Genomic DNA, 27,934 nt, shown 5'->3' on the forward strand with positions numbered 1-27,934 from the left:
CAAATCAAGTTATGAATTTAAAAAGCATAAGAGTCTAAAATCCTTTAGAAAACAGTGAGAACGTTGATGGCGTGCAAAAGTACCTGGGAAGCATCAAAATAAAGCTGCACGGGCGAGTGTGCATCAGTAAAGGCCAGTGATGTGTCGATTTCTTATCCACATGTGAGAACATGCGTCGTTCCTCCTCCGGTCGGGTCGGCTTGCATCGTTTCTTCTTTCCTGCAAGACAGCGAAACGTCAATCCAGACGGGCATCTTGGGTCTGGTCAGGCTTTGCGTTGATTTTCCGGTCCCAGCGATGTTGTGTCGAAATCCGGTCACACGGTGTCAAGAAACCGCGCGGCAGCTTGTGTTGTTAACAGCAGCAGCTGCGGGTATTGCGCCTCGTTTCTCCAGCAGCGTTGCATTGAACTTCCAGCCGCGATGCAGGTGGAATGCCGATGTTCACCGCAAGGCCAGTGGCGCTGCGTTTTTCAGCCACGAGGCGTGTGGTGCGTCGAAAGTTTCCCCGCACATGGTCTTTGAATGGATTTCTGTCCTTTTCCACCAGCTGCACCTTTCAAGGGCCCAGAGATGGTTTAGGGCACCATTTGGCAGGCAGGACTCTAAGCAGAAAGTCCAGGTGCAGGCAGAAAGAAATCTTTGATGTCCCTGAGACTTCAACAGGAGGCAAGTTCAGTTCAAGCCCCTGGAGTTTCTTCACCAGAGGGAAGTCACACAAAAGTCAGTACTTGTCCTCTATCAGGCAGAAGCAGCTACTGCAGGCCAACCCAGCAAAGCACAGTCACAGGCAAAGGGGCAGTACTCCTCCTCCAGCTTCCAGCTCTTCTCCTAGGCAGAGGCTCCTCTGGTTCCAGAACTAATCTGGTTTTCAGGGGTTTTGGGTGCTCTTCTTATACCCCTTTCTGCCTACTCCAAAGAAAAGTCTCTGTTGTTTTCAAGATCCTGCCTTGCCCAGCCCAGGCCCCAGACACAAACCAGAGGGTTGGAGACTGCATTGCGTGAGGGCAGGCATAGCCCTTTCATGTGTAAGTGACCACTCCTCCCCTCCCCTCAGCCCAGATGGCCCATCAGGATATGCAGGCTACACCCCAGCTCTCTTTGTGTCACTGTCTAGAGGAGGGGTGCAAACAGCCCCACTGTCAAACTGACCCAGATAGGGAATCCACAAACAAGAAGAGCCACAGAATGGTTTAGGAAAATAAAAACCAACTTCACTAAAAGATGTATTTTTTAATTGTGAGTTCAGAGACCCCAAACTCCACAAGTCTATCTGCTCCCAAAGAGAATCTGCTATTTATTCATATTTAAAGGCATCCCCCATGTTAACCTATGAGGGAGATAGGCCTGGCAACAGTGAAAACTGAATTTGGTCGTAGGAGCACCTCAAACCTTCTGGAACCTTGACTGGTGTTGTGGACCCTTTAAGACCCCAAAGGACCTTCTGGAAGGAGTTCCAGAAGTTTGGAATCATTTGGAGAATTTTCGGTAAAATGCTCCTTAAGTTGACCGACCCGTCGTCGAGAGTCATACCAGCGATGTCAAACCGTGACCCGGCCTGAAATTCAGGTTTGCCCCGCTAAAAGCTCAAGAGCTTTTCCTGTCAATGACAAGAACCAAGATCTCCAGGATTTCAACACGACCTCGTGTTGAGGCAAGCTGCCGTCGTCAAACTGCAAGTGAGCCTGCTGAGGAGGCTTGCTTGAATGTCAAGAGAAAATTAACCAAACAATTTACGTATGTACAATTCTGACCGGACCTTCCAGCTCATCTTAGCCAACCCGCACTCCACTGCGGTTGGCCTCCTGGTCAGGTGTAACCAGAATAGCCACGGTTGGAGCTTTTCGCTTTTTGGCGCTAGAAAGCACATCTATACATTTAGGCCCATATTTAAGAAAAACGACGCACAACTGCGCTAGTGCAGTTGTGCGTCATTTGTTTTTTTAAGCGAGCTAACGTCATTCCCTAGCACCATCCGTTCTCCATATTGAAGAAATAACGCACAATGGTGCTAAGGAATGGTTAGCATAAAGAAAATATGTTAACCGTTGCAACATGATGTGAAGAAATATGACGCCAATGCAGTGATGTTAGACCATTTTGCGGCACGTAAACATGTTGCAAAATGGGTTAGCGCCATTTTTTACAGCATTAGCATCAAAACAAAATGCACAAGCAGGAAAAATTGCAATTAGAAGAGAAGATGGAGTTATCCTGCCAGGAGAGACCCCAGGTAGACCCCAATCACCCAAGTACCACCCAGGAGGGTCCAGAAAAGTCCCCGGAGATGGAGAAGAGAAAGTGCAAGTGTCACTTTCGAGAGGAGGAGAATGACATGCTGGTCAAAGAGGTGACCCACAGCCACCCACAGCAACACCCATTGCCGCACCTTCTTCGCAAAGTGCTGCATGTGAAGGGGCTGTATCTACAAGGTGGCGTTAAGCCACAAAAAGTGGCTTATACCCACCTTGTAAATACGGCACAGGGAATTGTGCCGCCGGAGCCTCACCAAAAGTGACACTTAGGTGGTGCTTGGGTCCCTAAATATGCCCCAAAATACTTTGTGAGCTTGACCCATGTGTGATGCACAATGCAACACATAGGCCCTCATTACGACCCTGGCGGACGGGGGAGAAGTGGCGGTAAAACCGCCAACAGGACGGTGGAAAAAAAAATGGAAATATGACCATGGTGGTTACCGCCATGGTCATCCGCCACTTCTCCACTCCGACCGCCAGGGCGGTGACAACCGCTGGGCTGGAGACCTCGGTCTCCAGCCCAGCGGTTGTCACCAGACCGCCGGCGGTATCAGGACCCTGCATACCGCCATGGATTTCGGGTGGTTTGGAACCGCCACGAAATCCATGGCGGTAGGCACTATCAGTGCCAGGGAATTCCTTCCCTGGCACTGATAGTGCTGGTGGCTCTCCGTCTGAAAAAGGAAGGAGGGCTGCCAGCAGTCATAATACGTTGCGAGGAAAACCACCTGCACTGGCGGTCTTCAGCACGGCGGTACCTCGGCGGTCTTTAAAAAAGACCACTGAGGTCGAAATGAGGGCCATAATGTACAACTAAAACCTTGGGTCAGTAACATGTCACTGAGCCTCCAGTAGCAACTGAATGATGTGCCATGTCAACAGCCACAATCTACGATTGACTTTACACTATCTCTTTGCAGAGGATGATGGCTTACCTCCTGCTGCGCTGCCTGTCCTGGATTTTTCAGATGACATGGATGACCAGCTGCCAGCCATCAATGAATAGACTCTCCAGGATGTCCTAGGATCCCTCCAGACACCACCTCTAGTCACAGGGAGGACACATAGTGTTGCATGGTCTCCAAATGAACCACCCAGCTACAAACACAAACCACCAGCCAGCACTGACACAGCCCTGGATTCTGAGGACCCAGAGATCACCTTTCAGAGGACAGTGGTAGGAGTACAGCGGGAGCTGACCAAGCAGGTGCGGGTGGGGATGGAGACCATGGTAGGCAGCCTAGAGGGAGTGCAGAGGTGCCTCAGTCCAAATCAGGACAACTCAGCTGCCATCAGAGGCACCCACTCCCGCTACGTGGACTCCAGCAGTACCTGGCCGACATAGCTGCTGTCATGAGGGAGAGGCTACAACAATTGCCCTCCCAAAGTGGAAGCGGCATAACAGATAACAGGCTGGGGGCTATGCAGAATACCCTGGAGTCCATACAGTGGGAAGTCGCTTCCCACAGGGAAAACATGGCTGCCTACCACTGTGATGTTCCTGTGGTGTTAGAAAATCATCAGTTCCTCCTTGCTGCAGTGATACCCCTTATGTGTTCCCACAAATGGCAGCTGCTGGGGATTTTGACTCCGCATCTCTATCCCCTGAAGTGTGTGTGGCCCCCTCTACCTCTACAACAGCACCAGCCATGGCATAGGACACACAACACACATCAGAGGATGAAGATGTGGAAGGAATAACATTCACAAGAAAAAGCACCCGGTAGCACCAGAACCTCCTTAGTTCATGCCAGTGTTGTGACAGTAGGAAATGTGCTCTCTTCACCCAGCTGCACTGCTGTTGACTTGTGTTGGAAATGGCCCTTTTTGCAGGGTCATCCCTAAACTTTTTGCCTCCTTCCTCCTATTTTTTCGAACCTGTTTTTGTTGGCTTTAGGACTCTAGGCACTTTACCACTGCTAACCATGCAAAGTGCATATGCTGTCTGTATAAACTGTATTGTTGATTGGTTTATCCACAAGTGGCATATTTGATTTACTAATAAGTCCCTATTAAAGTGCACTAGAGGTGCCCTTGGCCTGTAAATCAAATGCTACTAATGGGCCGGTAGCACGGGTTGTGCCACCCACAGTAGTAGCCCTGTAAATATGAATAAGACCTGTGATTGCGGTGTCTGTGTGTACAGTCTTGCAGTGCCAATTAGGCTTGGCAAGTGTACCCACTTGCCAGGCCTAAACCTTCCCTTTTTATACATGTAAGGCACCCCTGAGGCAGGCCCTAGGTAGCCCCCTGGGCAGGGTGCAATGAATTTTAAAGGTGGGGCATATGCTGATGTGTGCTACATGTCCTAACAGTGAAATGCCGCTAAATTCAGTGTTCACTGTTGCAAGGCTTATCTCTCCCATAGGTTAACATGAGGGCAGAAAGTAGGCATTTTCTTGTTCAAACAATTCTGTGACTCTGCCTGTTTGTGGATTCCCTGTCTGGGTCAGTTTGGCAGATGGGCTGTTTGTGAATCCTCTCTAGACAGAAAGACAAAGGGAGCTGGGGTGTAGCCTGCATATCCTGATGGGCCATCTGTGCTAAAGGGAGGGAGGAGTGGTGACTTACACCTGAATGGACTGTGCCTGCCCTCTCACAATGCAGTCTCCAGTCCCCTGGTGTGTGTCTGGGGCCTGGCCTTGGCAAGGCAGGATCTTGTAAACAACAGAGACTTGTCTTTGAAGTTGGGCAACTTAAAAGGCAGAAAGGGGTATAAGTAGTGGACCCAAAACCCCAGACTTTAGATTTCTTAAAGATAATTTCTCGACTCAAGAGGAACCTCTGCCAAAGAGAAGAGCTGAGGTGAAGTGCTGCCCCTGCCTGTGCCTGCTTTGTTGGGCTATCCTGCAGTTGCTGCTTCTGCCTGTGAAAGGGGACAACGTCTGGACTTTGTGGTGCATTCCTGCTTGAGAAGAACCTCCAAGGGCTTGAGTTGAGCTGGCCTCCTGTTGTTGAAGTCTCAGGGCCATCAAAGACTTCCTCTGCCAGCACTTGGACTCTCTGGTGAGATTCCTGCCCTGCCAAGTGGTGCCCCATCCTGTCCTGGGCCCTTGAAAGTTGAAGCTGGTGGAAAAGGACTGATATCCATGCAAAGACTGCTGTGCTGGGATATTTTTGGCGCTCCACTTTCAACGCGGCTGATAAACGAATTGCTTGCAGCCTTGTGGCTGAAATCGACGCGCCGCCTGCATCGCAGCTGGAAGATCGACGCATTGTGGCTGGAGAAACGAAGCGCAACACTCGCTAGCGGCTGCTGATAACAATGCAAATCGTACGCAGCATGGTTTCCGTGTGACCGGATTTCAACGCAACATCCCTGGGCGTAAAAAATCTATGCAAATCCTGCCCGGATCCCAAGTGCCCATCCAGAAATCGGCGCATTGCTCTCTTGAGACGGAGAAAAGGGACGCATCGCCGACCCGACCGGAGAAGGAAATGACGCATGGCCTCACTTGTGAGTAAGGAATCAACGCATCGCAGACTTTTCTGGCACATGCTCACCTGTGCGGCTTTATTTTTTATGTAAACCAGGTACTTTGCGTAACAACAGCATTCTCACTGTTTTCTAAGGATTAAGGGGGTCATTCTGACCCTGGCGGTCATGGACCGCCAGGGCCAACGACCGCGGAAGCACCGCCAACAGGCTGGCGGTGCTTCCGGGGGCATTCTGACCGCGGCAGTAAAGCCGCGGTCAGAAAAGGGAAGCCGGCAGTTTCCCGCCGGCTTCCCGCTGCCCCAGGGAATCCTCCACGGTGGCGCTGCAAGCAGCGCCGCCATGGGCATTCCGACCCCCTTCCCACCAGCCTGGTTCTGGCGGTTTTCACCGCCAGAACCTGGCTGGCGGGAACGGGTGTCGTGGGGCCCCTGGGGGTCCCTGCAGTGCCCATGCCACTGGCATGGGCACTGCAGGGGCCCCCTAACAGGGCCCCACATAGATTTTCAGTGTCTGCGTGGCAGACACTGAAAATCGCGACGGTGCAACTGCAAGCAGCGCCGCCATGGGCATTCCGACCCCCTTCCCACCAGCCTGGTTCTGGCGGTTTTCACCACCAGAACCTGGCTGGCGGGAACGGGTGTCGTGGGGCCCCTGGGGGTCCCTGCAGTGCCCATGCCACTGGCATGGGCACTGCAGGGGCCCCCTAACAGGGCCCCACATAGATTTTCAGTGTCTGCGTGGCAGACACTGAAAATCGCGACGGTGCAACTGCACCCGTCACACCCCTTCCACTCCGCCGGCTCCATTCGGAGCCGGCATCCTCGTGGAAGGGGGTTTCCCGCTGGGCGGGCGGGCGGCCTTCTGGCGGTCGCCCGCCAGCCCAGCGGGAAACTCAGAATGACCTCCGCGGTCTTTTGACCGTGGTACGGTCTTCTGGCGGTTCCTGCCAGGCCGGCGGCATCCGCCGCCGGCGAGGGTCAGAATGACCCCCTAAGACTCTTATTCTTTTTAAAATCCATATCTTGACTTGTGTGTGTTGGATTTCTTTTGTTTTGGTCTTGTTTGATTTAGATAAATATTACCTATTTTTCTAAACTGGTGTGGTGTGCATTTTGTAATGTTATTACTGTGTGTGTTACTACAAATACTTTACACATTGTTTCTGAAGCTAAACCTGCCTGCTCGTGACAAGCTACCAAGGGGGTGAGTGGGGGTTAACTGAGGGTGATTCTCCTTTACCCTGACTAGAGTGAGGGTCCTTGCTTGGACAGGGGTAACCTGACTGCCAACCAAAGACCCCATTTCTAACAACTTGTCTGCTATGTACCGTCATTGACTCCATTCTTACCAATTGGCAATTTTCAACCTCCTCACTAATGCACACTACTCCTAACCAGGTCTCATGACATGCCCCTCAACCCTGGACTCTGATTGTGCAACATATGGCTAAGTTCACTCATGGGGTCTGGGAACTGGACATTGTATAGCATTTGAAAATACACTTGCACCTGCAAAGAAAGCAACTTGTGCACATGTAGCATTTCTACGTTTACTGTGATTTATCTACTCAGCTAAATTATTGCATTATGTGAATCAATGTCAATGAGTGCAGAAAATCAGTATGAGTGCATGACTGTCAGACACAAACCCACACACTAGGGGCCATATGTACGAACACTTTTTCCCATAGACACAGAATGGGTAAAAACCTCCGGCCCTAGGATCCTAACATGAGAAAGGTGAATGATAGTGTTGTCGGCTACAAGCAACTTACTGAGTATTCTATACAAATATTGAACAGATGTCCTTTGAAGTCGACATACGGCATGTATGGCTCAGAACCAAGTCCATGGTAATTTACCCAGATGGGAGTACCAGTACCACAAATTTGTATGGGACAGAATAAGTTAACCTTATCAGTGATGGGCACCTGTCAGTGTTGCAGGATACAGTACCAATTGTGCCTGTTGTCAGATGTGACACACTTGCCAACAATGAAACTGCTAAACCCCACGAATGACAGTTGAAGTTCCATACTTCCCTGTCCAAGATAAAGTATACATACACATTGTGAATAGCTGGAACATTGGATGGCAAAAGTATGGACTAGTTGATGTTATTTAGCAGCCAATCTGACAGCTCCTTGGTCATAGGGGATGCACATGGTAATCCTTGGAAATCAAGACATTAAGCATACCATAGGCCATTCCTTCAACCTGGCCAGTGCACACATGAGAACCCCCAGACACTCAATCAACTTTGAAAAAAACTAGTCTTATAGAAACAGGATTAGTGTAAAATATTAACAACCATATACCTACTACTAGCCTAAAAACTACTCTACACTAAACTAACAACTTAACTTACAACTACACCTATCTAACCTATTCTAAACTTATCTTAGACATGTAACACCACCCTCCTTAAGATATGTAACCACCACCCTCCTTAAGAGACAAGACACAAGTAGGACAACATCAACTATGTCTACACGTTTTAACCTAACCTATGGCTTAAACAAATATATATATATATATATATATATATATATATATATATTATTTTTTATTTTTTTTATTTTTGTATCTATAGTTTTATACACAATTCCCCCAATAAAAAAGTACAAAAGCCCACCCCCCAACTATACTTAATCTACCTTATGCCTACCCAACACTAACCTAATACTACCTATTTAAAACCCAATCTGAAACTATGTACAACAGTAAAAGGGAGGGGAAGAAACTGGGAAGCTGTGGAACAAGCTTTTTACATTTTTTACATTTGTTTCAGTTTATTTTTTTATGAACTTCAACATCTTCTTGTTGTCGGCACTCTCCTTCTCCAATCTTTCCAGTTTGGCCATTATGTTGGCCATGTCCTGTCTCATATGTCTTTCAAATTGGTTTCTCATGCCTTCAGCAGGTGGCTGCACAGGTGCCTGGCTCTAACGGGTGCAGCAGATGCGGAAGGGTTTGGACCTGTTGAGGCCCCCTGCACCCCTGATGTTTTGCCCACACTGTCCTTCTTTTCTTGCGGCTGCTGTGGAGGTTTCCCATGTGCAAACGCACGCCATTCCTCAATAGCCTATTCCTTGCGGAACCTTCTTCCCATCCTGTGGTATCCAGCATCCACTTCCAAAATGTGCCTGTACCTTTCAACCCTTTTGTGTAATGCATGCCTTTGGTCAGGTGTCCTATTGGCAGCTGAAAAATGAGGAGATTCAAGCATCAGATTCAGCATTGGGTAGAAGTTGAACAGTATTATGTAGGCCTCCATTATGACAATGGCAGTAAAAAACACCTATTGCCGTGGCGACGGCTGCCAAAAGACTGTCGCCGCGGCTACCATCCGTCCGCCATAATATGACCACAGCCGAATTTCCGCCACAAGAAGGAGGGAAATCCGGCTGTGGCCATACTGGCGGATGGCAGTCTACTGGCGCTGCTACCACCATCAGCGCCACGCCAGTAGACTGCAGCCAGCCGTATTATGAAAAATAAAATGGCCTGGCGGTGTTCTACTGGTGGGTGCTGCTGGCGGTAGCAGCGCCCCGTCCAGTCCCCTGCTGGAAGACCCCCTGGATCAAGGTAAGTCGGGTTTCTGACAGGGGGGGTGAGGGGTGTTGTGTGTGTGTGTGTGTGTGTGTGTGCATGTATGTGTGTGCATGAATGCGAGTGTTTGTTGTTTGCATGCGTGTATGAATGTGTGAGTGCATGCATGTATGGAAATGTGAATGCATGTCTGTGTGTATGTTTTGATGTGTGCGTGAATTAATGTATGCATGCGCCAATAATTATGTGTGGATGAGTGTGTGTCTGCGTATGAGTTTTGGGCGGACGTGGATGTACGGGGGTAGGGAGACATCCAGGGAGGTTTGGGGGGAGGGGATCTCCTATTAGTGACAGGGACGGAATTCCCTGTCACTAATAAGGCCTATCGCCATGGTTTTCGTGGCGTTATGAACGCCACGAAAACCATGGTGGTAGGCACGGACATAATACCGCTGGCAGCACAATGGCGGCCGCCGGGCTGGAGATTCCAATCTCCAGCCCGGTGGCTGTCATAACGTGGTGGTAAGTGCTGTCAGCCTGTTGGCGGTACTACCGCCACATTAGCTCTGACCGCCGGGGTCATAATGACCCCCATAATGTATACTACAACTGCAGATAACACATACGGTCCACCACTCAATCCTCAACAATTACTTAATCCTCATCTATGACTATTTCCTACTAGCCATCTACAGTATCATTTACATAACACTGGGATGACGGCTATCCATTGTTGACCATCAGGGCCCAGAGGTGTGTGGACTAAATTGTCCTTGATCAACATTTGTGTTATCAAACTTGTGAGGATCACATGCCCCAACAAGTCTAGATTTCCTGTGTCCTTGTCCATAAGAGGGGCTTTACATGCAATCCACCACTTTGACACCCCTGGTGAAACATCAAGGCTTGCCCAGCCATCATGGATGCAAGGTGAGGGCCATCTGATAGGGGGTCTGGAAACTTCCCCCCGGCTATTCTAAGGTTTGGTAAATCTTCATTCGTGTGTCCTGGTTTAAGACCTGGCCTACCTTACAAGAGGGCACACCATTGCCCATAAAGTGCCCACATGTACAAATAATGCAATGTCCCCAGAAAGTTTGGGCAAAGCCTGACCTGCACATCAAAGTTGTCTACACATTAAAGAACTAATGCCCCCTACCCTGTGCTATGTTTTGTTACATGTGTAAAACGGCACACAGATGGTGGATGTATGGGTGCCCTTAGGCCCACAGTGTCTTTCGCACTGTACTGGGTGCTGCAACAGTATTGTTATATATTGAACATTATGTGCACATGCATGTCAGACATCATCAAAGTACCAGGTACGCACTCAGCATTCACATCATATGCACATGTGATGTGACTTAAATCACTCACAAATATCATGGTGGCAGGACCATGTTGTGAATTCTGCTGAGAGCTGGCTTGAGAAGGAAAATTCATTGACTTTTCCCACACCCATCTGGAGCTGGGTTGTCTCCTAATTGTAAACACTACTGACTGTTGTCCAGCACAATACGGGTCCTTGCAGCACTACAGCCTCAATATATATCTGAAGGGTACTGAGGCACCTGTGGTGCAAGTGTTTCCTACACAGGCCCCCTAGAGACCTAAATATATATATATATATATATATATATATATATATATATAAAATACATCTGCACCATCTTGTAAGTGTAAGCTATGTGAAGCACACAGTGCTGTCAATAGTGCTGTGACAAAGTTGTTGTCAACAGGCATGCTATGTACATAAATAGCTGCCCTGACACCTATCATGGTAGACATCAATGACAATGTGGCCAGCCATTCCATTTCCTAATATCCACAATTCCATACCAGCACACGTTGCCCTTTGCTACAACCGAGCCATTCTTAGTGCTCAACATTACAACAAACATGATGTCACCATCCTAACTCCAATGATATCAATCAATCAATCAATCATAGTATTTATAAAGCGCGCTATGTACCCGTCAGGGTTTCGAGGCGCTGAGGGGGGGGGGGGGGGGGGGGGGGAGGGGAGCGCTGCTGGTTTATCGGTCGAAGAGCCAGGTCTTGAGGAGCCTTCTGAATGCGAGGAGGTCCTGGGTCTGGCGAAGGGATGTGGGGAGAGAGTTCCAGGTCTTGGCGGCGAGGAAGGAGAAGGATCTGCCGCCGGATGTCTTGCGCTGGATTCGGGGTACGATGGCGAGGGCGAGGTTGGCGGATCGGAGTTGACGTGTTGGGGTGTAGAAGTGAAGTCTGGTGTTGAGGTAGGAGGGTCCGGTGTTGTGAAGTGCCTTGTGAGCGTGGGTCAGGAGTTTGAAGGTGATCCTCTTGTCTACCGGGAGCCAGTGGAGTTCCTTTAGGTGAGGGGAGATGTGACTTCGGCGGGGTATGTTGAGGATCAGTCGGGCGGAGGCATTTTGGATACGTTGGAGGCGTTTGATGTCTTTGGTTGGGATTCCTGTGTAGAGTGCGTTGCCGTAGTCAAGTCTGCTGCTGACGAGGGCCTGGGTCACCGTCTTTCTGGTTTCTGTTGGAATCCACTTGAAAATTCTGCGGAGCATTCGGAGGGTGTTGAAACAGGAGGAGGAGACGGCGCTGACCTGTTTGGACATGGTGAGGGCGGAGTCCAGGATGAAGCCGAGGTTTCTTGCGTGGCTGGCAGGGGTGGGTGGGGGTCCGAGGACGGAGGGCCACCATGAGTCGTATCATATCATTGGTCAGGCAAAACCATTATTCATAGCATTCCACACATCTGACTGACTCGCACCAAACCCTGGATTGGCACACGTGACGCACAAGATGACACTTACTGGCTGCAACAGGGTTTTCAAATCTGGCGACCTGACCGAAGGTGTAGGGATTGAGGTCCACCTGCAAGACATTAATGGAAAACATTGCTTAGTGATATTTGTACAGATCAGTTAATGGATAACTTGTTTACTATCAACTTGTTAGGCTGAGTGAGCAAGTCAAACTAGTGGTAGATCAGAGCAACTGACAAACATCTGTGATCAGGCAATCAAACATAGTCTTAGATAAGGGAGACCATGGCACCTACAAACCATCAGTTTCCCAGACACTCCTGTGGTGCTTCTCACTGCACCATATATACATGGCATTGTCATGCTGGTGTTTGTTAGCTTTACACCTCCATGACCATATGGGACTGCATGACACCGTATACTGCATCTGAGGGCCAAGCGATGGTTGTGGCAGTGGTCATCCCCACTGTGACACCCATAGCATTTGAGCCTGCCCCAGATGTTAAAGACATCTACCTCATTGTCACAGCAAACTGACAAACTGCTGCCCAGGGGTTGTAAGGGTATTGCAAAATGTTGAGGAATGCTGTGATACATCCTTGTTTGTAGTTACTAATATGTGTGTCCCATCACAAGGCACACACAAGGGCAGTAATGCTATGGGAGTTTACTTATGTTTAAATAGTTGTACCCACTTGCACATTGATTGATTGAAATTACAGATGTATTGCCAATACTGTGTGGCCAGACATTGTTGACATTGTATACCATTACTTGTCCAGGGAGGGATAAGAACATGTGCATAGACAGATGCCTCAACACAGACACACTTGCTCTGTGGTCCAAGGATGCATGTGTTGGTGCAGGTTTCTGAGCAATGTGCCAGTGATGGAGCAGATGCAGGGCAGCCCCATACTGCCAGTAAGATGCAGCAGGCCTGTGGTGCTAATTCAGCACATGTGTGTGTGGTGATAGACATTGGCCCTCATTATGAACTCGGCTCTGACGGTCAACAAAAGACCGCCGGCGCACAGAACCCCCCGCCGGCCACATAAAGAACATTCAGCTGGGCCGGCAAATGTAGGGCCTGAACATTGACATTGGCTCCAAATGGAGCCAGCAGCAATGTAGCAGTGCAGTGGGTGCAGCAGCACCCATCGCGCATTTGACTGCGCATAAATCGGGTAGTGAAATGCACAACGGGGCTGTGCATGGTGGCCTGAGACACCCATTCCACCAGCCTTTCCCTGGTGGGGTGAACCGCCATGGAAAGGCTGGTGGAACCTGACATATTATCCGGCGGCCAGCGCTGCTTGCAGCACTGCCCTGTCGGATATGTAACTCTGCCACTGCCCGGGTGCCTGGTGGCAGAAGCCTGGCAGTGGCAGAGTTACAAAAGTGGCAGTTCTGCCACGTATATTATATGGCAGTCTGGACTGCCATGCCGGTGGCAGTAATTAGTGCCAGACTGCCATGTTCATAATGAGGGCCATAATTTGGGGTGTATGTGATACACTATGTACAGCAAGAGGAAAGTGCTAGTAGTCTGGACCCAGTGCATAGTCAAGCTCCCTTACATGCCTTGGCCAATGACACAAAGGGGCAGATTGAATGACAGTGGTGCAGCACCAAGTGCATCACTACAGTTCATGTGGCGCTCAGTGCACCCCTTACCCCCGCCATGTCTGTGCCTAATGAGAATTAAGGCACAGCATGATGCAGGGTCCAACTGCATCTACTTATATGGAGGAAAATTATGTATTCAGCAGGAGTTGCAACAAAACAGGTCATCACGACGCTGAGTACATAGGGGCCCATCAGATACATTTATATGCCCCCGTATAACACCTGCTCTAAGCAGCCGTTCAAAGTGCATGAAAAATGGGATTTAGGTATTCCTTATTTTTCCCAGATGCTTTTACATTTACCCCCCAAACAGGTGTTGCCCCCCCATACATGATGCATGGCACAGGCCTCATGTTGTGCTGCTCAATACCGAGTTGCCCAATGCATGCATCACAACACTTTGTGATGGTTGTGCAGGGAAGATCGCACATCTGCCCTGCCTTGGCTTAATTACTGTACATTAGAATGGCAGGCGTAAGGTGGCGCTGGGGCTTTTCATACAGGCAGAATACCACATGTCCAGATCCTTAAACATAACATGCTGCACTCAAACGTATCAGCACCTGTCATGCACATGCAAATAATGAACTTGGCGCCAGATGCAGGAAGAAAGCAAATTGCGACTTGCAATTTGCGAGTCCGTGCGTCTCGCAAATTGCAAGTCGCAATTTGCTATGCAGAAAGGTGTCTCAGACACCTTCTGCAACTCGCAATGGGGTCGCAAAGACCCACCTCATAAATATTTATGAGGTGGGTCGCAGTTTGCGACCCCATTGCGAGTATAGGCACTCGCTAACATGGAGGCCTGCTGTAGTCAGCAGGCCTCCATGTTAGCGACCTGCTTTTAAATAAAGCAGTTTTTTTTTTTTTTAAATGTAGCCCGTTTTCCCTAAACCTTTTGTTTCAGTTTTTTCAGGGCAGGGAGTGGTGCAAATGTTTTGGGTCCATTCACAAAGGGGAAGGGGTCCCATGGGGACCCCTTCCCGTTTGCGAATGGGTTACCATCCACTTCAAGTGGATGGTAACTGCGACTCCATTTGCGACCGCATACGCGGTCACAAATGGAATTGCATACCATTGCGAATCGCAAATAGGAAGGGAACACCCCTTCCTATTTGCGATTCGGAAATGCATTTTGCGAGTCGGATCCGACTCGCAAAATGCATTTCTACATAGCAAAGTGGCTTTTGCGAGTCGCAAACGGCGTTTTTCGCCGTTTGCGACTCGCAAAACCCTTGCTACATCTGGCCCTTGGTATGGAAATGGGATACTTCCCAACTGCTCCACCAATCTCAAAGCCCAGGTGATCCTGCAGATCTTGCTCCCTTGTGATGAGGTCAGCCCAACAGTGTTTCAGTTGGTGGTCATTCCTTCCGGTGGCAAAATCTCTAGTCAGGTGGTGGAGCACCTTGCCCCACCACATCTTAATGGCCTCTGTGGGGGTAGCCCTGAATTACACAGCCACCCAGTACCAGTATCATGGGGAGGTAATGTTGTACCAGCCAAATGAAGCCCCCCAGCCCATCGGCCGACATCATGCACTGCAAATGCAGTTGGCAGAAAAATAAATGCCCTAACAGTACCCCAACTACCCCAAATACTCAACAAGCAATCCTACCCCAGACAAACAACCCACAATACAGTGACAGATACAGAACAATTATAATAGAAGAGACAGATTAAAAGACAAAAAATACACACCCTCACACAGTCACAGACAAGAAGACTGTGAAGTGAAAAAACTGTAAACTTTGCACTTGTATAGCACACTACTTACCCATTAGGGTCTCAAGGCGCTGTACGCATACCGCTGTGGAACCCCTCCTGGCTTTTCCCTGTGAAGCACCCACTCCTGGGCAACCCCCAGGGTGAAGCCAGGCATCCAAGCGCTGTCAGGGCCGCTGGGGAGATTAAGCAAGCTATTGCCCAGAGTTACAGAGTGGAACCCATTAAATAGATTAGGCACAGAGGCGAGAATTATTTGGTCCAAGGGACTTGAGCCCAAGACCCGCCGAGGCGGGAATTGAACCCTGGTCCCGGGCCAGATCTCTGCATCAGGGTCTGCCGTTCTAACCATTGTGCCACACTTCTCCAGTGAAAGTGGATTTACTGTACTGTGTATGCAGGCAGGATGTCCTGTTTCATCAGTTCCTGGGTCTGTGCGTCACGTTTCCAGGCATGCATCTTTTTTTGACACATGGCGGTTATGCGTTGTTTTTTCCCCCATTGTGCATGAAAAGTCTTGTGAATGTGCCATAGACGCTCAGGGGCCAGGCGTCTTTTTGCTGGAGAGAAAAGTATGGTATAGGCGTCTGCGTATACATTTTTTACGCATGGCGGTTGTGCGTCCATTTTTCCCCATGGTGCATCAAAAGGCCTGTGGGCGTGCAATAGACGCTCAGGGTCCAGGCGTCTTTTAGCTGTGCGGAAAAGTATGAGGTTTAGGTGTTTGCATCTATATTTTTGACGCATGATGGTCATGTATTGATTTTACCCCATTGTGCATGAAAAGGCCTGTGGACGTTTGATAGATACTCAAGGGCCAGGCATAATATTTCTGGCATTGCAGAGTGTAGATATGAGCCGCTTGCATCATTAATTTGTGACGCATGACGAAAATGCATGGACTTTTGCCATGTACGCCTTGATTGCACGCATATTCCCTTACCATGTCACATGGGCTATGCAACAATGGTGTAATTATGGTATGGCTACATGTGTGTAACTATCCAGTCGTATCTTTATGGTGACATTGGTATGCTGAGCTTATAGGTTTGTTTATGTGTCTGCTGCAGGCGATTACTCATAGCTTGAGCAAATGTGCATGTATAGCTACACTTTGTGCACATCCATATTAGCACGTGTGTACTATGAGTGTACATTTGTGTTTGAACAATTATTTGTGGGAGTACTACATTGTTATGTCTGATATACAAATGTACACATACCAACAACACAATATTTATGATGACCTATGTCCAAAAGATGGCAAGGCATGTGACTGCCATGGCAATTTGTACTTAGAGGATGCAGTGGACTAGGACTGGGTTGACATCACGTTTCCCCTGGCAATTTGTGTATGCATGTGTGTCCACTCTGTGGTGTGTTGGTATGAACACGTGTCACTGAAGGTTGCTATATGCCGTGTGTGCGTAAAGATATGTGTAGTGTCATTCCAGTAACATATGACCACAGTGGTGTGTTAATGGGATGTGAAACCTTACATAACTATCTTCCTGCATGGACACATGTTGGGCTTTGACAAATGCCTGTGTAGTCATATCAGTGCCGCCTATGTTTCTGTATTTCAGAACACATGTGAAGGTAATTTCTTTCAGTCAGTGATCTTGTGATACATATGCCCTTACACTTGCGGTAGGTTGCCTTTTGTTCAGAATCCTATACACATCACCATGCTGAGCCATTTCAGTGGTACGTGTGTGCTGATTTACGTGATATATCTGTGCATGCCACCAACTAGGCACTCACATTCGTCCACATCATGGGCCGTATTTATAGGCCCCTAGTGCCACTGGAGCGCCACTTTTAGTGATGCGCCGGTGGCGCTAACCACAGCGTCGTATTTACAAGGTGGCGTTAAGCCACTTCTTGTGGCTTAACGCCACCTTGTAAATATGGCCCGTTCCCACGCAGCACTGTGCGTGGAAGGGGCGTGCAATGGGTGTTGCTATGGGCGTGCCACAGCAACACCCATTGCTTTTTTATGCTGCCTCAGATTTATGAAATCTCGTAAACCTGAGGCAGCGGCAAAATCTAATGCCACCCACAGGGGTGGCATTAGCAAGGCGCAACCAGGAGGAATACTTTTATTCTTCCTCAATTTTTGCTTTTTCTATGCATGCTGCATTTTGCTTCACATGTAGAAAAAGCAAAATGCCAGAAATTATTGTTTATGTGCGGGAAGGTGTCCATTCCTTCACATAAACAATCATTTGAAAATGACTCTTTGGCACTTCTGTGTGCTGTGCAGCCCACACTAAGGTGCCAAAGCGCCATTAGTGATTGTTTATTACGCACATAAACAATCACACCCCTAAACACAGACATCCTCGCACAATGGTGCAAGGATGCCTGCATTAGCGCTGGTGGCTAAATTTAGCACCAGCGCAGGGGTGCATCGGATTCCCTTAAATACGCCGCATCCCTGCGTTTCTAAAGTGACGCAGCACGGCGCTGCCAATTTTGGCACAGCACCGTGCTGCACCACTTTTCTGTAAATCTGACCCCATGTTTTTTATGACTGTCACATACAATGGCATACTACTGTGTAGCAGTGTTGCCGTCTGATATAGATGGCAGCCTACTTTCATCACTAATGTTGGAGTTTTTATGGCAACACAAACCCATGGTTGCATGTGAAGGGACAGGTTTACGGAGCTCCAGTTTACTGTGCACATGCATTAGACCCCTGAAAATGTCATACGTTTATGTAGCAAGAGCAGTGGTGTTAGGGTGCTTTGAGCAGGGATCTAGCCTCTTCATGATCGCTAATCAGAAGAGCAATGCACGCTCCCCTGCAGACAGACACATGCACAATTGTGATCAAACAGACCAGGATATCACATTGATGTCAACCTTCCCCTCTTATGTGCAGAGGACTGGGTACTTGTAGGTGTTGGACATGTCTCATCATTTGATGTCCTTAGTAATTTCCATGGGCAGCTTGGTTAGGGGTTGTATCTCTGTTGTGACTTCTATTTTGGGAATGTGCCAGGGGACAGGTGGTGTTATCTGTCACTTCCTCCTGTCACGTTGGCATGCAATGGGCAACTACCAGGTTATGGGAGTGATAAACATGACTGGGTTATGAACTGACCTGGCCACCCTCTCTGTACATATGTTGAATGTTCACATGTAGACAGTCTGAACTGGTCTATGTGCGTTCCTTCTCCATGTTTTACCACATTACTTGTAAGGTATATATTGTCTCCTATATTGCTCCCATTCTTTAGGCTGCTTGCACTTTGTACGCATCTTCTACAGCAACATTGTCTGGTCATACATGGACAGGATGCATGTGACTTGTGTAAATTGTGGATGTTGACATCTTCTCCTACTTGCTACATGATAGTTTACCATCCCATTGCCGGTATTTGTGAGATATAACGAGGGCCACACACACATGACATTATACCTGCCACAGCACTTGTGTTATCTCCAAGTGACTATACGTGTTGTATTTGCACGTATCTGTGGGTATCTCTCAGCTGTCCATCCACATCCTCAGTTGAACATGGGTATGCATTTATTCCAGCATGCCACAACCTAGGTAACTGTTATCATGACTGAATGATGTTGATGTGTGAAATCATCTCAGTGCTGTGTTTTTTATTAGCCAAATACAAGATATACGGCTACTTCTACTCCCATTTAATAACTGTTGCTACCTTGCACTTGTTCTGTCATGTGAGTGACAATGAGTGGTGTGTACTGCTATGTGCTGTATGTTGTTATACAGAGAACACTAGGTAACCATGCTGACACATTTTTCTTATACATATGTTATGGAGGATTGCACATGCCAGTATTATTTTACATACCAGTGGTGGGACATACAAGAGGCTTCCTCCTGTCAGGGCCAAGTAACTGAACATTGACTTCAGAAGCCCAAATGTCCTCTCCACCACATTGCGTGTTCTTCTGTGCCCTTCGTTACATGCATGCTCTTCAACCGTTGTGGGCTTAACAAATGGGGTCATTACCCAAGGCAGTATGCCGTAACCTTGATCGGCTGCAAAGGAATGAGAGAAGATGTGTTGGTAAAGCTTGATAGTGGTTTGGAATATACCATGGCAGTTGTTAGTTGTAGGAGGAGTGGTGACTCAGGCTTGCTTGTGGTATAATGTATGTTCCTGTTTTTGCGAAATGGTTTCATAGGTCTATGTTGAGGGACATGCCAATATTGGGTAGTGGCTCAGGGACCAGGGAATTGTCATATTAATTCCATACTGATGGTTAAACCATTGCAAAGATGTGTTGTGTAGTCCATATTTGAGGCAGTGTCCTATTGTTGGATGGAACCTACCATCTCCTTGCACCACAGTGGTGTCAGATGTAGAGACACAATGGTAGCCCTACAAAGCCAAATCGTGCCCTCCGAGTTACCATGTGGCACTATGCATGCAGTGTGACACTTAGGCCCATATTTATACTTTTTGGCGCTAAACTGCGCTAACGCAGTTTAGCGTCAAAAAGTTTTGCGCCGGCTAACGCCATTCTGAAGCGCCATGCGGGCGCCGTATTTATTGAATGGCGTTAGCCGGCGCAAGCAGACCGGCGCTGCCTGGTGTGCGCGAGAAAAACCACGTACACCAGGCAGCGCCGGCGTAGGGGGAAAATGGCGCATGGGCGTCTTAAAATGGGGCAAGTCAGGTTACGTCGAAAAAATCGTCGTAACCCGACTTGCGCCATTTATTTTCGACGCCCATCCCCCATCAACATGACTCCTATCATTGTAAAGATAGGAGTCATGCCCCCTTGCCCAATGGCCATGCCCAGGGGACTTCTGTCCCCTGGGCATGGTCATTGGGCATAGTGGCATGTAGGGGGGCACAAATCAGGCCCCCCTATGCCCAAAAAAATTATAAAAAAAAAATAAAAAAATACTTACCTGAATGTCCCTGGGGTGGGTCCCTCCAGCCTTGGGTGTCCTCCTGGGGTGGGCAAGGGTGGCAGGGGGGGTCCCTGGGGGCAGGGGAGGGCACTCTGGGCTCATTTTGAGCCCACTTGTCCCTTAACGCCATGCCTGACCCAGGCGTTAAAAAGCGGCGCAAATGCGCCGTTTTTAGCCACGCCCACTCCCGGGCGTCTCTTTTGCCCGGGAGTATAAATACCACGTAAAGGCCTGGGAGTCATTTTTTAGACGGGAACGCCTCCCTTGCATATCATTAACGCAAGGAAGGGGTTCACGCTAAAAAATGACGCACATTCCGGGAACTTTGGCGCTATTCGCCTCTAACGCCATAGTATAAATATGGCGTTAGTTGGCGTTAGTTTAGCGTCGAATTTGCGTCGAAAAAAACGACGCAAATTCGGCGCAAACGGAGTATAAATACGGCCCTTAGTGACCCTTTGTGGTTGTGCCATCCATCTAGTCAACAAGGGTGTGAATCACACCGTACATCGAGTAGGATGATCTAATTTGGTGCAGTAGTATTTCCTAGCTTCCAATACATGATTTATCACAGACACTCTCAACACCTACACAGTGCAGGCTTGGGCACACCTATTTTTCACATGGGTCCCTATGTACGGTGCATGAAAGGTCAGGTATGTCCTCAATACTCCTACCAAATCCTACTATGGCATCCACGCTATTTACACATTTGCACAAACTCTGCACCATGGTGGACTGTTTCTAGTATACGGAAAAGACATGGTGGTGTTAGGGGGCGCTAAGGGGCGCATGTGAGGTGGCACTGGAGTAGGTGCTACACCATTTCCCATGATTCTGTCCCTTGGTCTTTCATGGCAGGTTAATTTGCATTCCTATGTGTGCAACACAATGTAGCACACAGGTGTATGTGCACACTACAGGTATGTAAGGTATGTGTAGATGCTATGTAGTTGGTAATGGCACCACTTGGGTGGAATTTGATATAGGCACTACCAGAGGCTTGCACACCGTGATTTACGTGGGGCTGTGCCTATGTGTGACTTTCTTTACCATGGCCTATGTCATTGGCGTAGCTGAATTATTGTTTTTTTGCTATAATGTGTGTGGAATCTGTATTTAGTTGTCAACCAGTGGGCACTTGTAGTGGTTTGTGGGCAGCCTCTGTATGCAAAGGGAGCATAGCTCCACACGTGGTGATTCCAGTCAGGTTGCGGCTGTATTATGTACATGTGGGTGTATGTGTTTGTGATGTGCAACGATTGCGGTGTAGTGTGGTATTATGCATATGAGAAATTAGGCCCATATTTATACTTTTTTAGCGCCACAGTTGCGCCGCTTTTTGATGCAAAAATGGCACAAACTTACAAAATACAATTTGTGCTTTCTGCGTCAAAAAGTGGCGCAAATGCGGTGCTAAAAAAGTATTAATATGGGCCTTAGTGTGGTGGATGTCTTGTTTGTCCTACATGGTTGGTGTGTTGTGTGTGTAATGATTGGTATGGTGGCTTACCTACGAGTAGGCCATTGCCATATTGGAACTGCTCGTTGATAGTGGAATGGCGGAATATGTAGGCATCATGGACGCTGCTGGGGTATTTTGCTGGGATGTTAGTGCAGTGCCCATGGCAGTCCACAATGGCCGGCACATTGATCAAATGGGTGTGTTTGCGGTTCCTATATAGATGTTTGGTTGCTTTAGTTGGCACCAGTTGGACATGGGTGCAGTCCATTGCACCCAGCACATGCGGGAACCCAGCAATTTGGTAGAAACCTTGCTTGGTCTGCTGCTGCAGTTGCCAGGTGTTTGGGAAGCATATGTGGTGGGGTGTGAGGCGCATGATCGTGTCCAAGATTTTTTCATGGGTGGAATTACTGTAGAAGTTTGCACATTTGCTGTGATGTGTGGGGCAATGTGGTGCAGCAGACGTACAATGGACTCCCGGTTCAGTCGGTGCATCCTGATGACATCTTGTTCCCTGAGGCCAAGGATGGTTGTCCGCTGTCTGAAGATCCTCTCCCATCTTCTGCTCTGCCTTTGTGGCTGCTGTAGTGGTGTTTGGGGTTGCTGCGGTGGTGGAGGAGGGACCTGCTGTCTTCGCTGACGTCTGCTGCGGGTGCCAAGCTAGAGCAGTACAACTTCCATGCTGTCCTGAAGGTTGCAAATGCTCTTTCTGTGTGTTTTCATTAAGTGGTGGTGTGTGGGCCTCTTTCTAACGCCTGGTCTGACCAGGCATTAAGGCCCACATTTATATTTTTTTTGCATCCACTTTTGACGCAAAAGCAGTGCAAATGTACAAAATACAATTATAATTTGTAAGTTTGCACCGCTTGTGCGTAAAAAAATGATGCAAATGCTGCGCAAAAAAAGTATAAATATGGGCCTAAATTTTGACGCTAATCGGAGTTAGCATAAGTTTTGGGGTCCGCTTCCTTGGTATGCGTTGTTTTTCCATCAGGAGGTAAATATGGCGCTAGAGGTCTAGTGTCATTTTTTGGATGGAAACGCCTACCTTGCATCTCATTGTCGCAATGAGACACAAGGGGGCAGATTTATGGAAAGTGGTGCTGCACCGAGTGCAGCGCCACTTTCCCTGCACCCCATTGCACCCGCATACCACCACCATGTGTGCGCTGTATTGTTTTTTATGACGCTATTGATGTACTCTGCAGGAGTCGTGCCAAAATATTGGCACGACTCCTGCAGAGTACACAGGGGCCTATTCGAAAGAATGGAAGCCCCCTTTTAATGACTGCTCTTCAGCAGGCGTTAAAAGTGCTGTAATAAATGTACCAAGGAAATCTCATAGATTTCCTTGCGCCATTTTTCCGGCTCCCCTAAGGGGGGAACACCCCCTTTGCATACATTATACCTAGTGCAGGCATAATGTAGTGCAAAGGGTTACAGAGTGGCACAATGCATGAATTTCGCCACTCTGTAACTACGGCGTGGGGATTTTGGGGTCGTTGGGCCACAGACATCAAAATAAATTACATTAATGTGGCTCAAGGTGGCACTAGGGGCCTATAAGTATGCCCCAAGGTGGGTTGGCACTTCCGAAAAATGGCGCTTACTCCAATAATTTGACGCTAGCCAGGTCTAGCATCAAAATATAAATATGGAGTTAAGTTAGCGCTGCTTTAGCGTAAACAAAATGATGCTAAGCCAACGCTAACTTTCCATAAATATGGGCCTTTATCTTTAAAAATGCATATCTTTGGTTTACTACATTGGAATTTTGGCATTCAGGTGTAATTCTGAAGCCAAAAATATTCTCTATTCTTATAAATTGGTATTAGATGTTTACTGTGTGTTTCCTCTCACTTATGTACTGTCTCCAAAGTTAAATTTGACGGCTCATCAGCTAAGCTACCAAGGGTTGAGCATGCGTTAATTTATTGACACTTGAGTTGACCTTATTTGTGACTGTGGTGTTATTTCTAGTTGTAGGTACCACTTTCCAACACTCAATAAATCTGAGTGACACAGGCACAACATTACTAACACTAGAGATGGGGTGAGAGCTTTAGAATGGCTCTTTTTGCAACGTATGCCTAAAATGTATGTGTGATATACCACAGCCTGTACATAAAGCATCCGAAGGGAAACGCACAAATAGGAGGTGGTTCTCTGGGACAGATGTGCACATTCCTGTTCGTGAGAACTGTAGCATTCTTCGGTATCACAAACCAAATGATTCGTGTGTACCATAAGTACTAATCAATATTAAACAGCACAACAAAAATGCATCCTGAATTACACAAAAGAATGTACATTCACATTTCGCGTGAAAAGCTGGAACATATTGCAGAACAGAAGTGGCAAGGATGAACTACCTCATAAAGAGAAGATCTGAAATCTCCTCCTGTGACCAGAGTGAGATCCCTTTTGATGCTCCAACATGTTAATGTCAGAAAAAAAACCATAAGCGTGACTTTGCCATTCATACAAATATTCAATTAACAATCCTTTGCAGAAAAAATAAAAATAAACTGTCGTCCATGCTGAATATTTGTCCATCACTGATAAAATACCGCAATTCATGGCTGGACTATTGTGTAGTTACTCAACAAAGAAACATAAATATTCTATTCAAACACTTACATACAAGTAATCTAAGTTTTCACACACATTCCATCAATGATGATGAGTAACACTGGCTTGGTGAGGTAAAGAGTGATACAAAAAGACGATGCAAGCACCAACCCGAGTCCACAAAATCAAATGTGTGTAGCGTGACTGACATATGTGCTGGATCTAGACATCATAAAACATGACCACAATGTACTTGTTTAAGCTCAAATCCGAAGCACCGCTAGCAGAGTTTGGTCTCTAAACTCAGCACCTAGAGCAGCCTACAGCAGCCGGTGGTCTCTAAACACAGCACCTACAGCAGCCGGTGGTATCTAAACTCAGCACCTACAGCAGCCAGGGGTATCTAAACTCAGCACCTACAGCAGCCGGTGGTCTCTAAACACAGCACCTGCAGCAGCCGATGGTATCTAAACTCAGCACCTACAGCAGCCGGTGGTCTCTAAACACAGCACCTACAGCAGCCGGTGGTCTCTAAACACAGCACCTACAGCAGCCGGTGGTATCTAAACTCAGCACCTACAGCAGCCGGTGGTATCTAAACTCAGCACCTACAGCAGCCGGTGGTCTCTAAACACAGCACCTACAGCAGCCGGTGGTCTCTAAACACAGCACCTACAGCAGCCGGTGGTCTCTAAACACAGCACCTACAGCAGCCGGTGGTCTCTAAACACAGCACCTGCAGCAGCCGGTGGTATCTAAACTCAGCACCTGCAGCAGCCAGTGGTATCTAAACTCAGCACCTACAGCAGCCGGTGGTCTCTAAACACAGCACCTACAGCAGCCGGTGGTCTCTAAACACAGCACCTACAGCAGCCGGTGGTCTCTAAACACAGCACCTACAGCAGCCGGTGGTATCTAAACTCAGCACCTACAGCAGCCGGTGGTATCTAAACTCAGCACCTACAGCAGCCGGTGGTCTCTAAACACAGCACCTACAGCAGCCGGTGGTCTCTAAACACAGCACCTGCAGCAGCCGGTGGTCTCTAAACACAGCACCTGCAGCAGCCGGTGGTCTCTAAACACAGCACCTACAGCAGCCGGTGGTCTCTAAACACAGCACCTGCAGCAGCCGGTGGTATCTAAACTCAGCACCTGCAGCAGCCGGTGGTATCTAAACTCAGCACCTACAGCAGCCGGTGGTCTCTAAACACAGCACCTACAGCAGCCGGTGGTCTCTAAACACAGCACCTGCAGCAGCCGGTGGTATCTAAACACAGCACCTGCAGCAGCCGGTGGTCTCTAAACTCAGCACCTGCAGCAGCCGGTGGTATCTAAACACAGCACCTGCAGCAGCCGGTGGTCTCTAAACTCAGCACCTACAGCAGCCGGTGGTCTCTAAACACAGCACCTGCAGCAGCCGGTGGTATCTAAACTCAGCACCTACAGCAGCCGGTGGTCTCTAAACTCAGCACCTACAGCAGCCGGTGGTATCTAAACTCAGCACCTACAGCAGCCGGTGGTATCTAAACTCAGCACCTACAGCAGCCGGTGGTATCTAAACACAGCACCTACAGCAGCCGGTGGTATCTAAACTCAGCACCTACAGCAGCCGGTGGTCTCTAAACACAGCACCTGCAGCAGCCGGTGGTATCTAAACTCAGCACCTGCAGCAGCCGGTGGTATCTAAACTCAGCACCTACAGCAGCCGGTGGTCTCTAAACTCAGCACCTACAGCAGCCGGTGGTCTCTAAACACAGCACCTACAGCAGCCGGTGGTCTCTAAACACAGCACCTACAGCAGCCGGTGGTCTCTAAACACAGCACCTACAGCAGCCGGTGGTCTCTAAACACAGCACCTACAGCAGCTGGTGGTCTCTAACACAGCACCTACAGCAGTCGGTGGTCTCTAAACACAGCACCTACAGCACCTGGTGGTCTCTAAAAACAGCACCTACAGCAGCCGGTGGTCTCTAAACACAGCACCTACAGCAGCCTGTGGTCTTTAAACTCAGCACCTACCTCAGTCGGTGGTCTCTAAACGCAGCACCTACAGCAGCCGGTGGTCTCTAAACACAGCACCTACAGTGGCTGGTGGTCTCTAAACTCAGCACCTACAGTGGCTGGTGGTCTCTAAACTCAGCACCTACAACAGCTGGTGGTCTCTAAACACAGTACCTACAGCAGCCTGTGGTCTCTAAACACAGCACCTACAGCAGCCTACAGCAGCCGATGGTCTCTAAACACAGCACCTACAGCAGCTGGTGGTCTCTAAACACAGCACCTACAGCAGTCGGTGGTCTCTAAACACAGCACCTACAGCAGCTGGTGGTCTCTAAACACAGCACCTACAGCAGCCGCTGGTATCTAAACTCAGCACCTACAGTGGCCTATGGTCTCTAAACACAGCACCTACAGCAGCCGGTGGTCTCTAAACACAGCACATACAGCAGCCGGTGGTCTCTAAACTCAGCACCTGCAGTGGCCTGTGGTCTCTAAACCCTACAGAAACTGGGACACCTACAATGATCGGTGGTCTCTAAACCCTACATAGATTGTGACACCTACAGCAGCTTGTGGTCTCTAAACCATACATAGACTATGACACCTACAGTGGCCTCTGAGCTCTAAACCATACATAGACTGTGACACCTCCAGTGGCCTGTGGTTTCTAAACTCAGCATAGACTGACACCTACAGTGGCCTGTGGTCTCTACATTCAGCGCCTACAGTGGCTGGTGATCTTTACACTCAGCACCTGCAGCTGCCTGTGGTCTGTAAACCAGTCGTGGCTCACTGCGCTCTGAAGGGGTGGGGCAGGTGCAGTGCCGTGGGGGGGGGCACATTCAATAAAAAATAAATAAAAAACAAAACGTACCTGCTTCACTGCCGGCGCACCACTCCTCTTACCCTTGTCGCTGCAGGCACCGGCTCCCAGCCTGCCCTGCAGCCAATCCTGACGCTGCTCAGAGCAGCGTTAGGATTGGCTGGGAGTGCCCAGCCAGAGCGCTCCCAGGCAGACTGTGAGCCTGTGCCTGCTCTCTCCAGAGACAGCACAGTGCGCATGTGTGTCGCACAGTGCACTCCCCTCATACCTGTCATCCCATATGGCCCGCCCCTTTCACAACGAAAGAATAATAAACATAGGGGCATATTTAAGTAAAGTGGCTCTGCACCTAGTGCAGTGCCACTTTCCCTGCACCCCCTATTGCCCCCCTACCGCCACCATGTGTGCGCTGTATCTAAGATACAGCTCACCGTGGCGCAGGGTCGGGGCAATAGTGTAATTTTTATTGACTCTATTGATGTACTCTGCAGGAGTAGCGCCAAAATATTGGCGCTACTCCTGCAGAGTACATAGGGGCTCATTATAAATAATGGAAGCCTCCTTTTAATGGCTGCTCTGAGCAGGCGTTAAAAGTGCTGTAACAAATGATGCTAGAAAATCTGGTAGATTTCCTTGCACCATTTTTTGAGCCTCCCTAATGGGGGAATGTACCCTCTGCATACATTATGTCCGGGGCAGGCATAATGTAGCGCAAAGGGTTACAAGGTGGCACAATGCATGCATTGCGCCACTTTGTAAATATGGCATGAGGATTTTGGCCTCGTTGGCCCACATTAGGTTAACAAAATTACGC

General features: G+C 48.5%; 1 protein-coding gene across 1 annotated transcript in view; it reads right to left on the reverse strand.

Moving 5' to 3' along the window:
* Positions 1 to 8,551: 8,551 nt before the first annotated feature.
* LOC138258805 (zinc finger protein 567-like) overlaps positions 8,552 to 27,934 on the reverse strand; it is a 376,430-nt gene continuing 357,047 nt past the window's right edge. The window contains exons 10-11 of the mRNA XM_069206041.1: positions 12,049 to 12,109; positions 8,552 to 8,899 (exon numbers count right to left, since the gene is read on the reverse strand). Coding sequence (XP_069062142.1) covers positions 12,066 to 12,109 — 44 coding nt within the window. The 3' untranslated portion in view covers positions 8,552 to 8,899; positions 12,049 to 12,065. The remainder of the gene's footprint in view (positions 8,900 to 12,048; positions 12,110 to 27,934) is intronic.

Source organism: Pleurodeles waltl, chromosome 9 (assembly GCF_031143425.1).
Source record: "Pleurodeles waltl isolate 20211129_DDA chromosome 9, aPleWal1.hap1.20221129, whole genome shotgun sequence".
NCBI lineage: Eukaryota > Metazoa > Chordata > Amphibia > Caudata > Salamandridae > Pleurodeles > Pleurodeles waltl.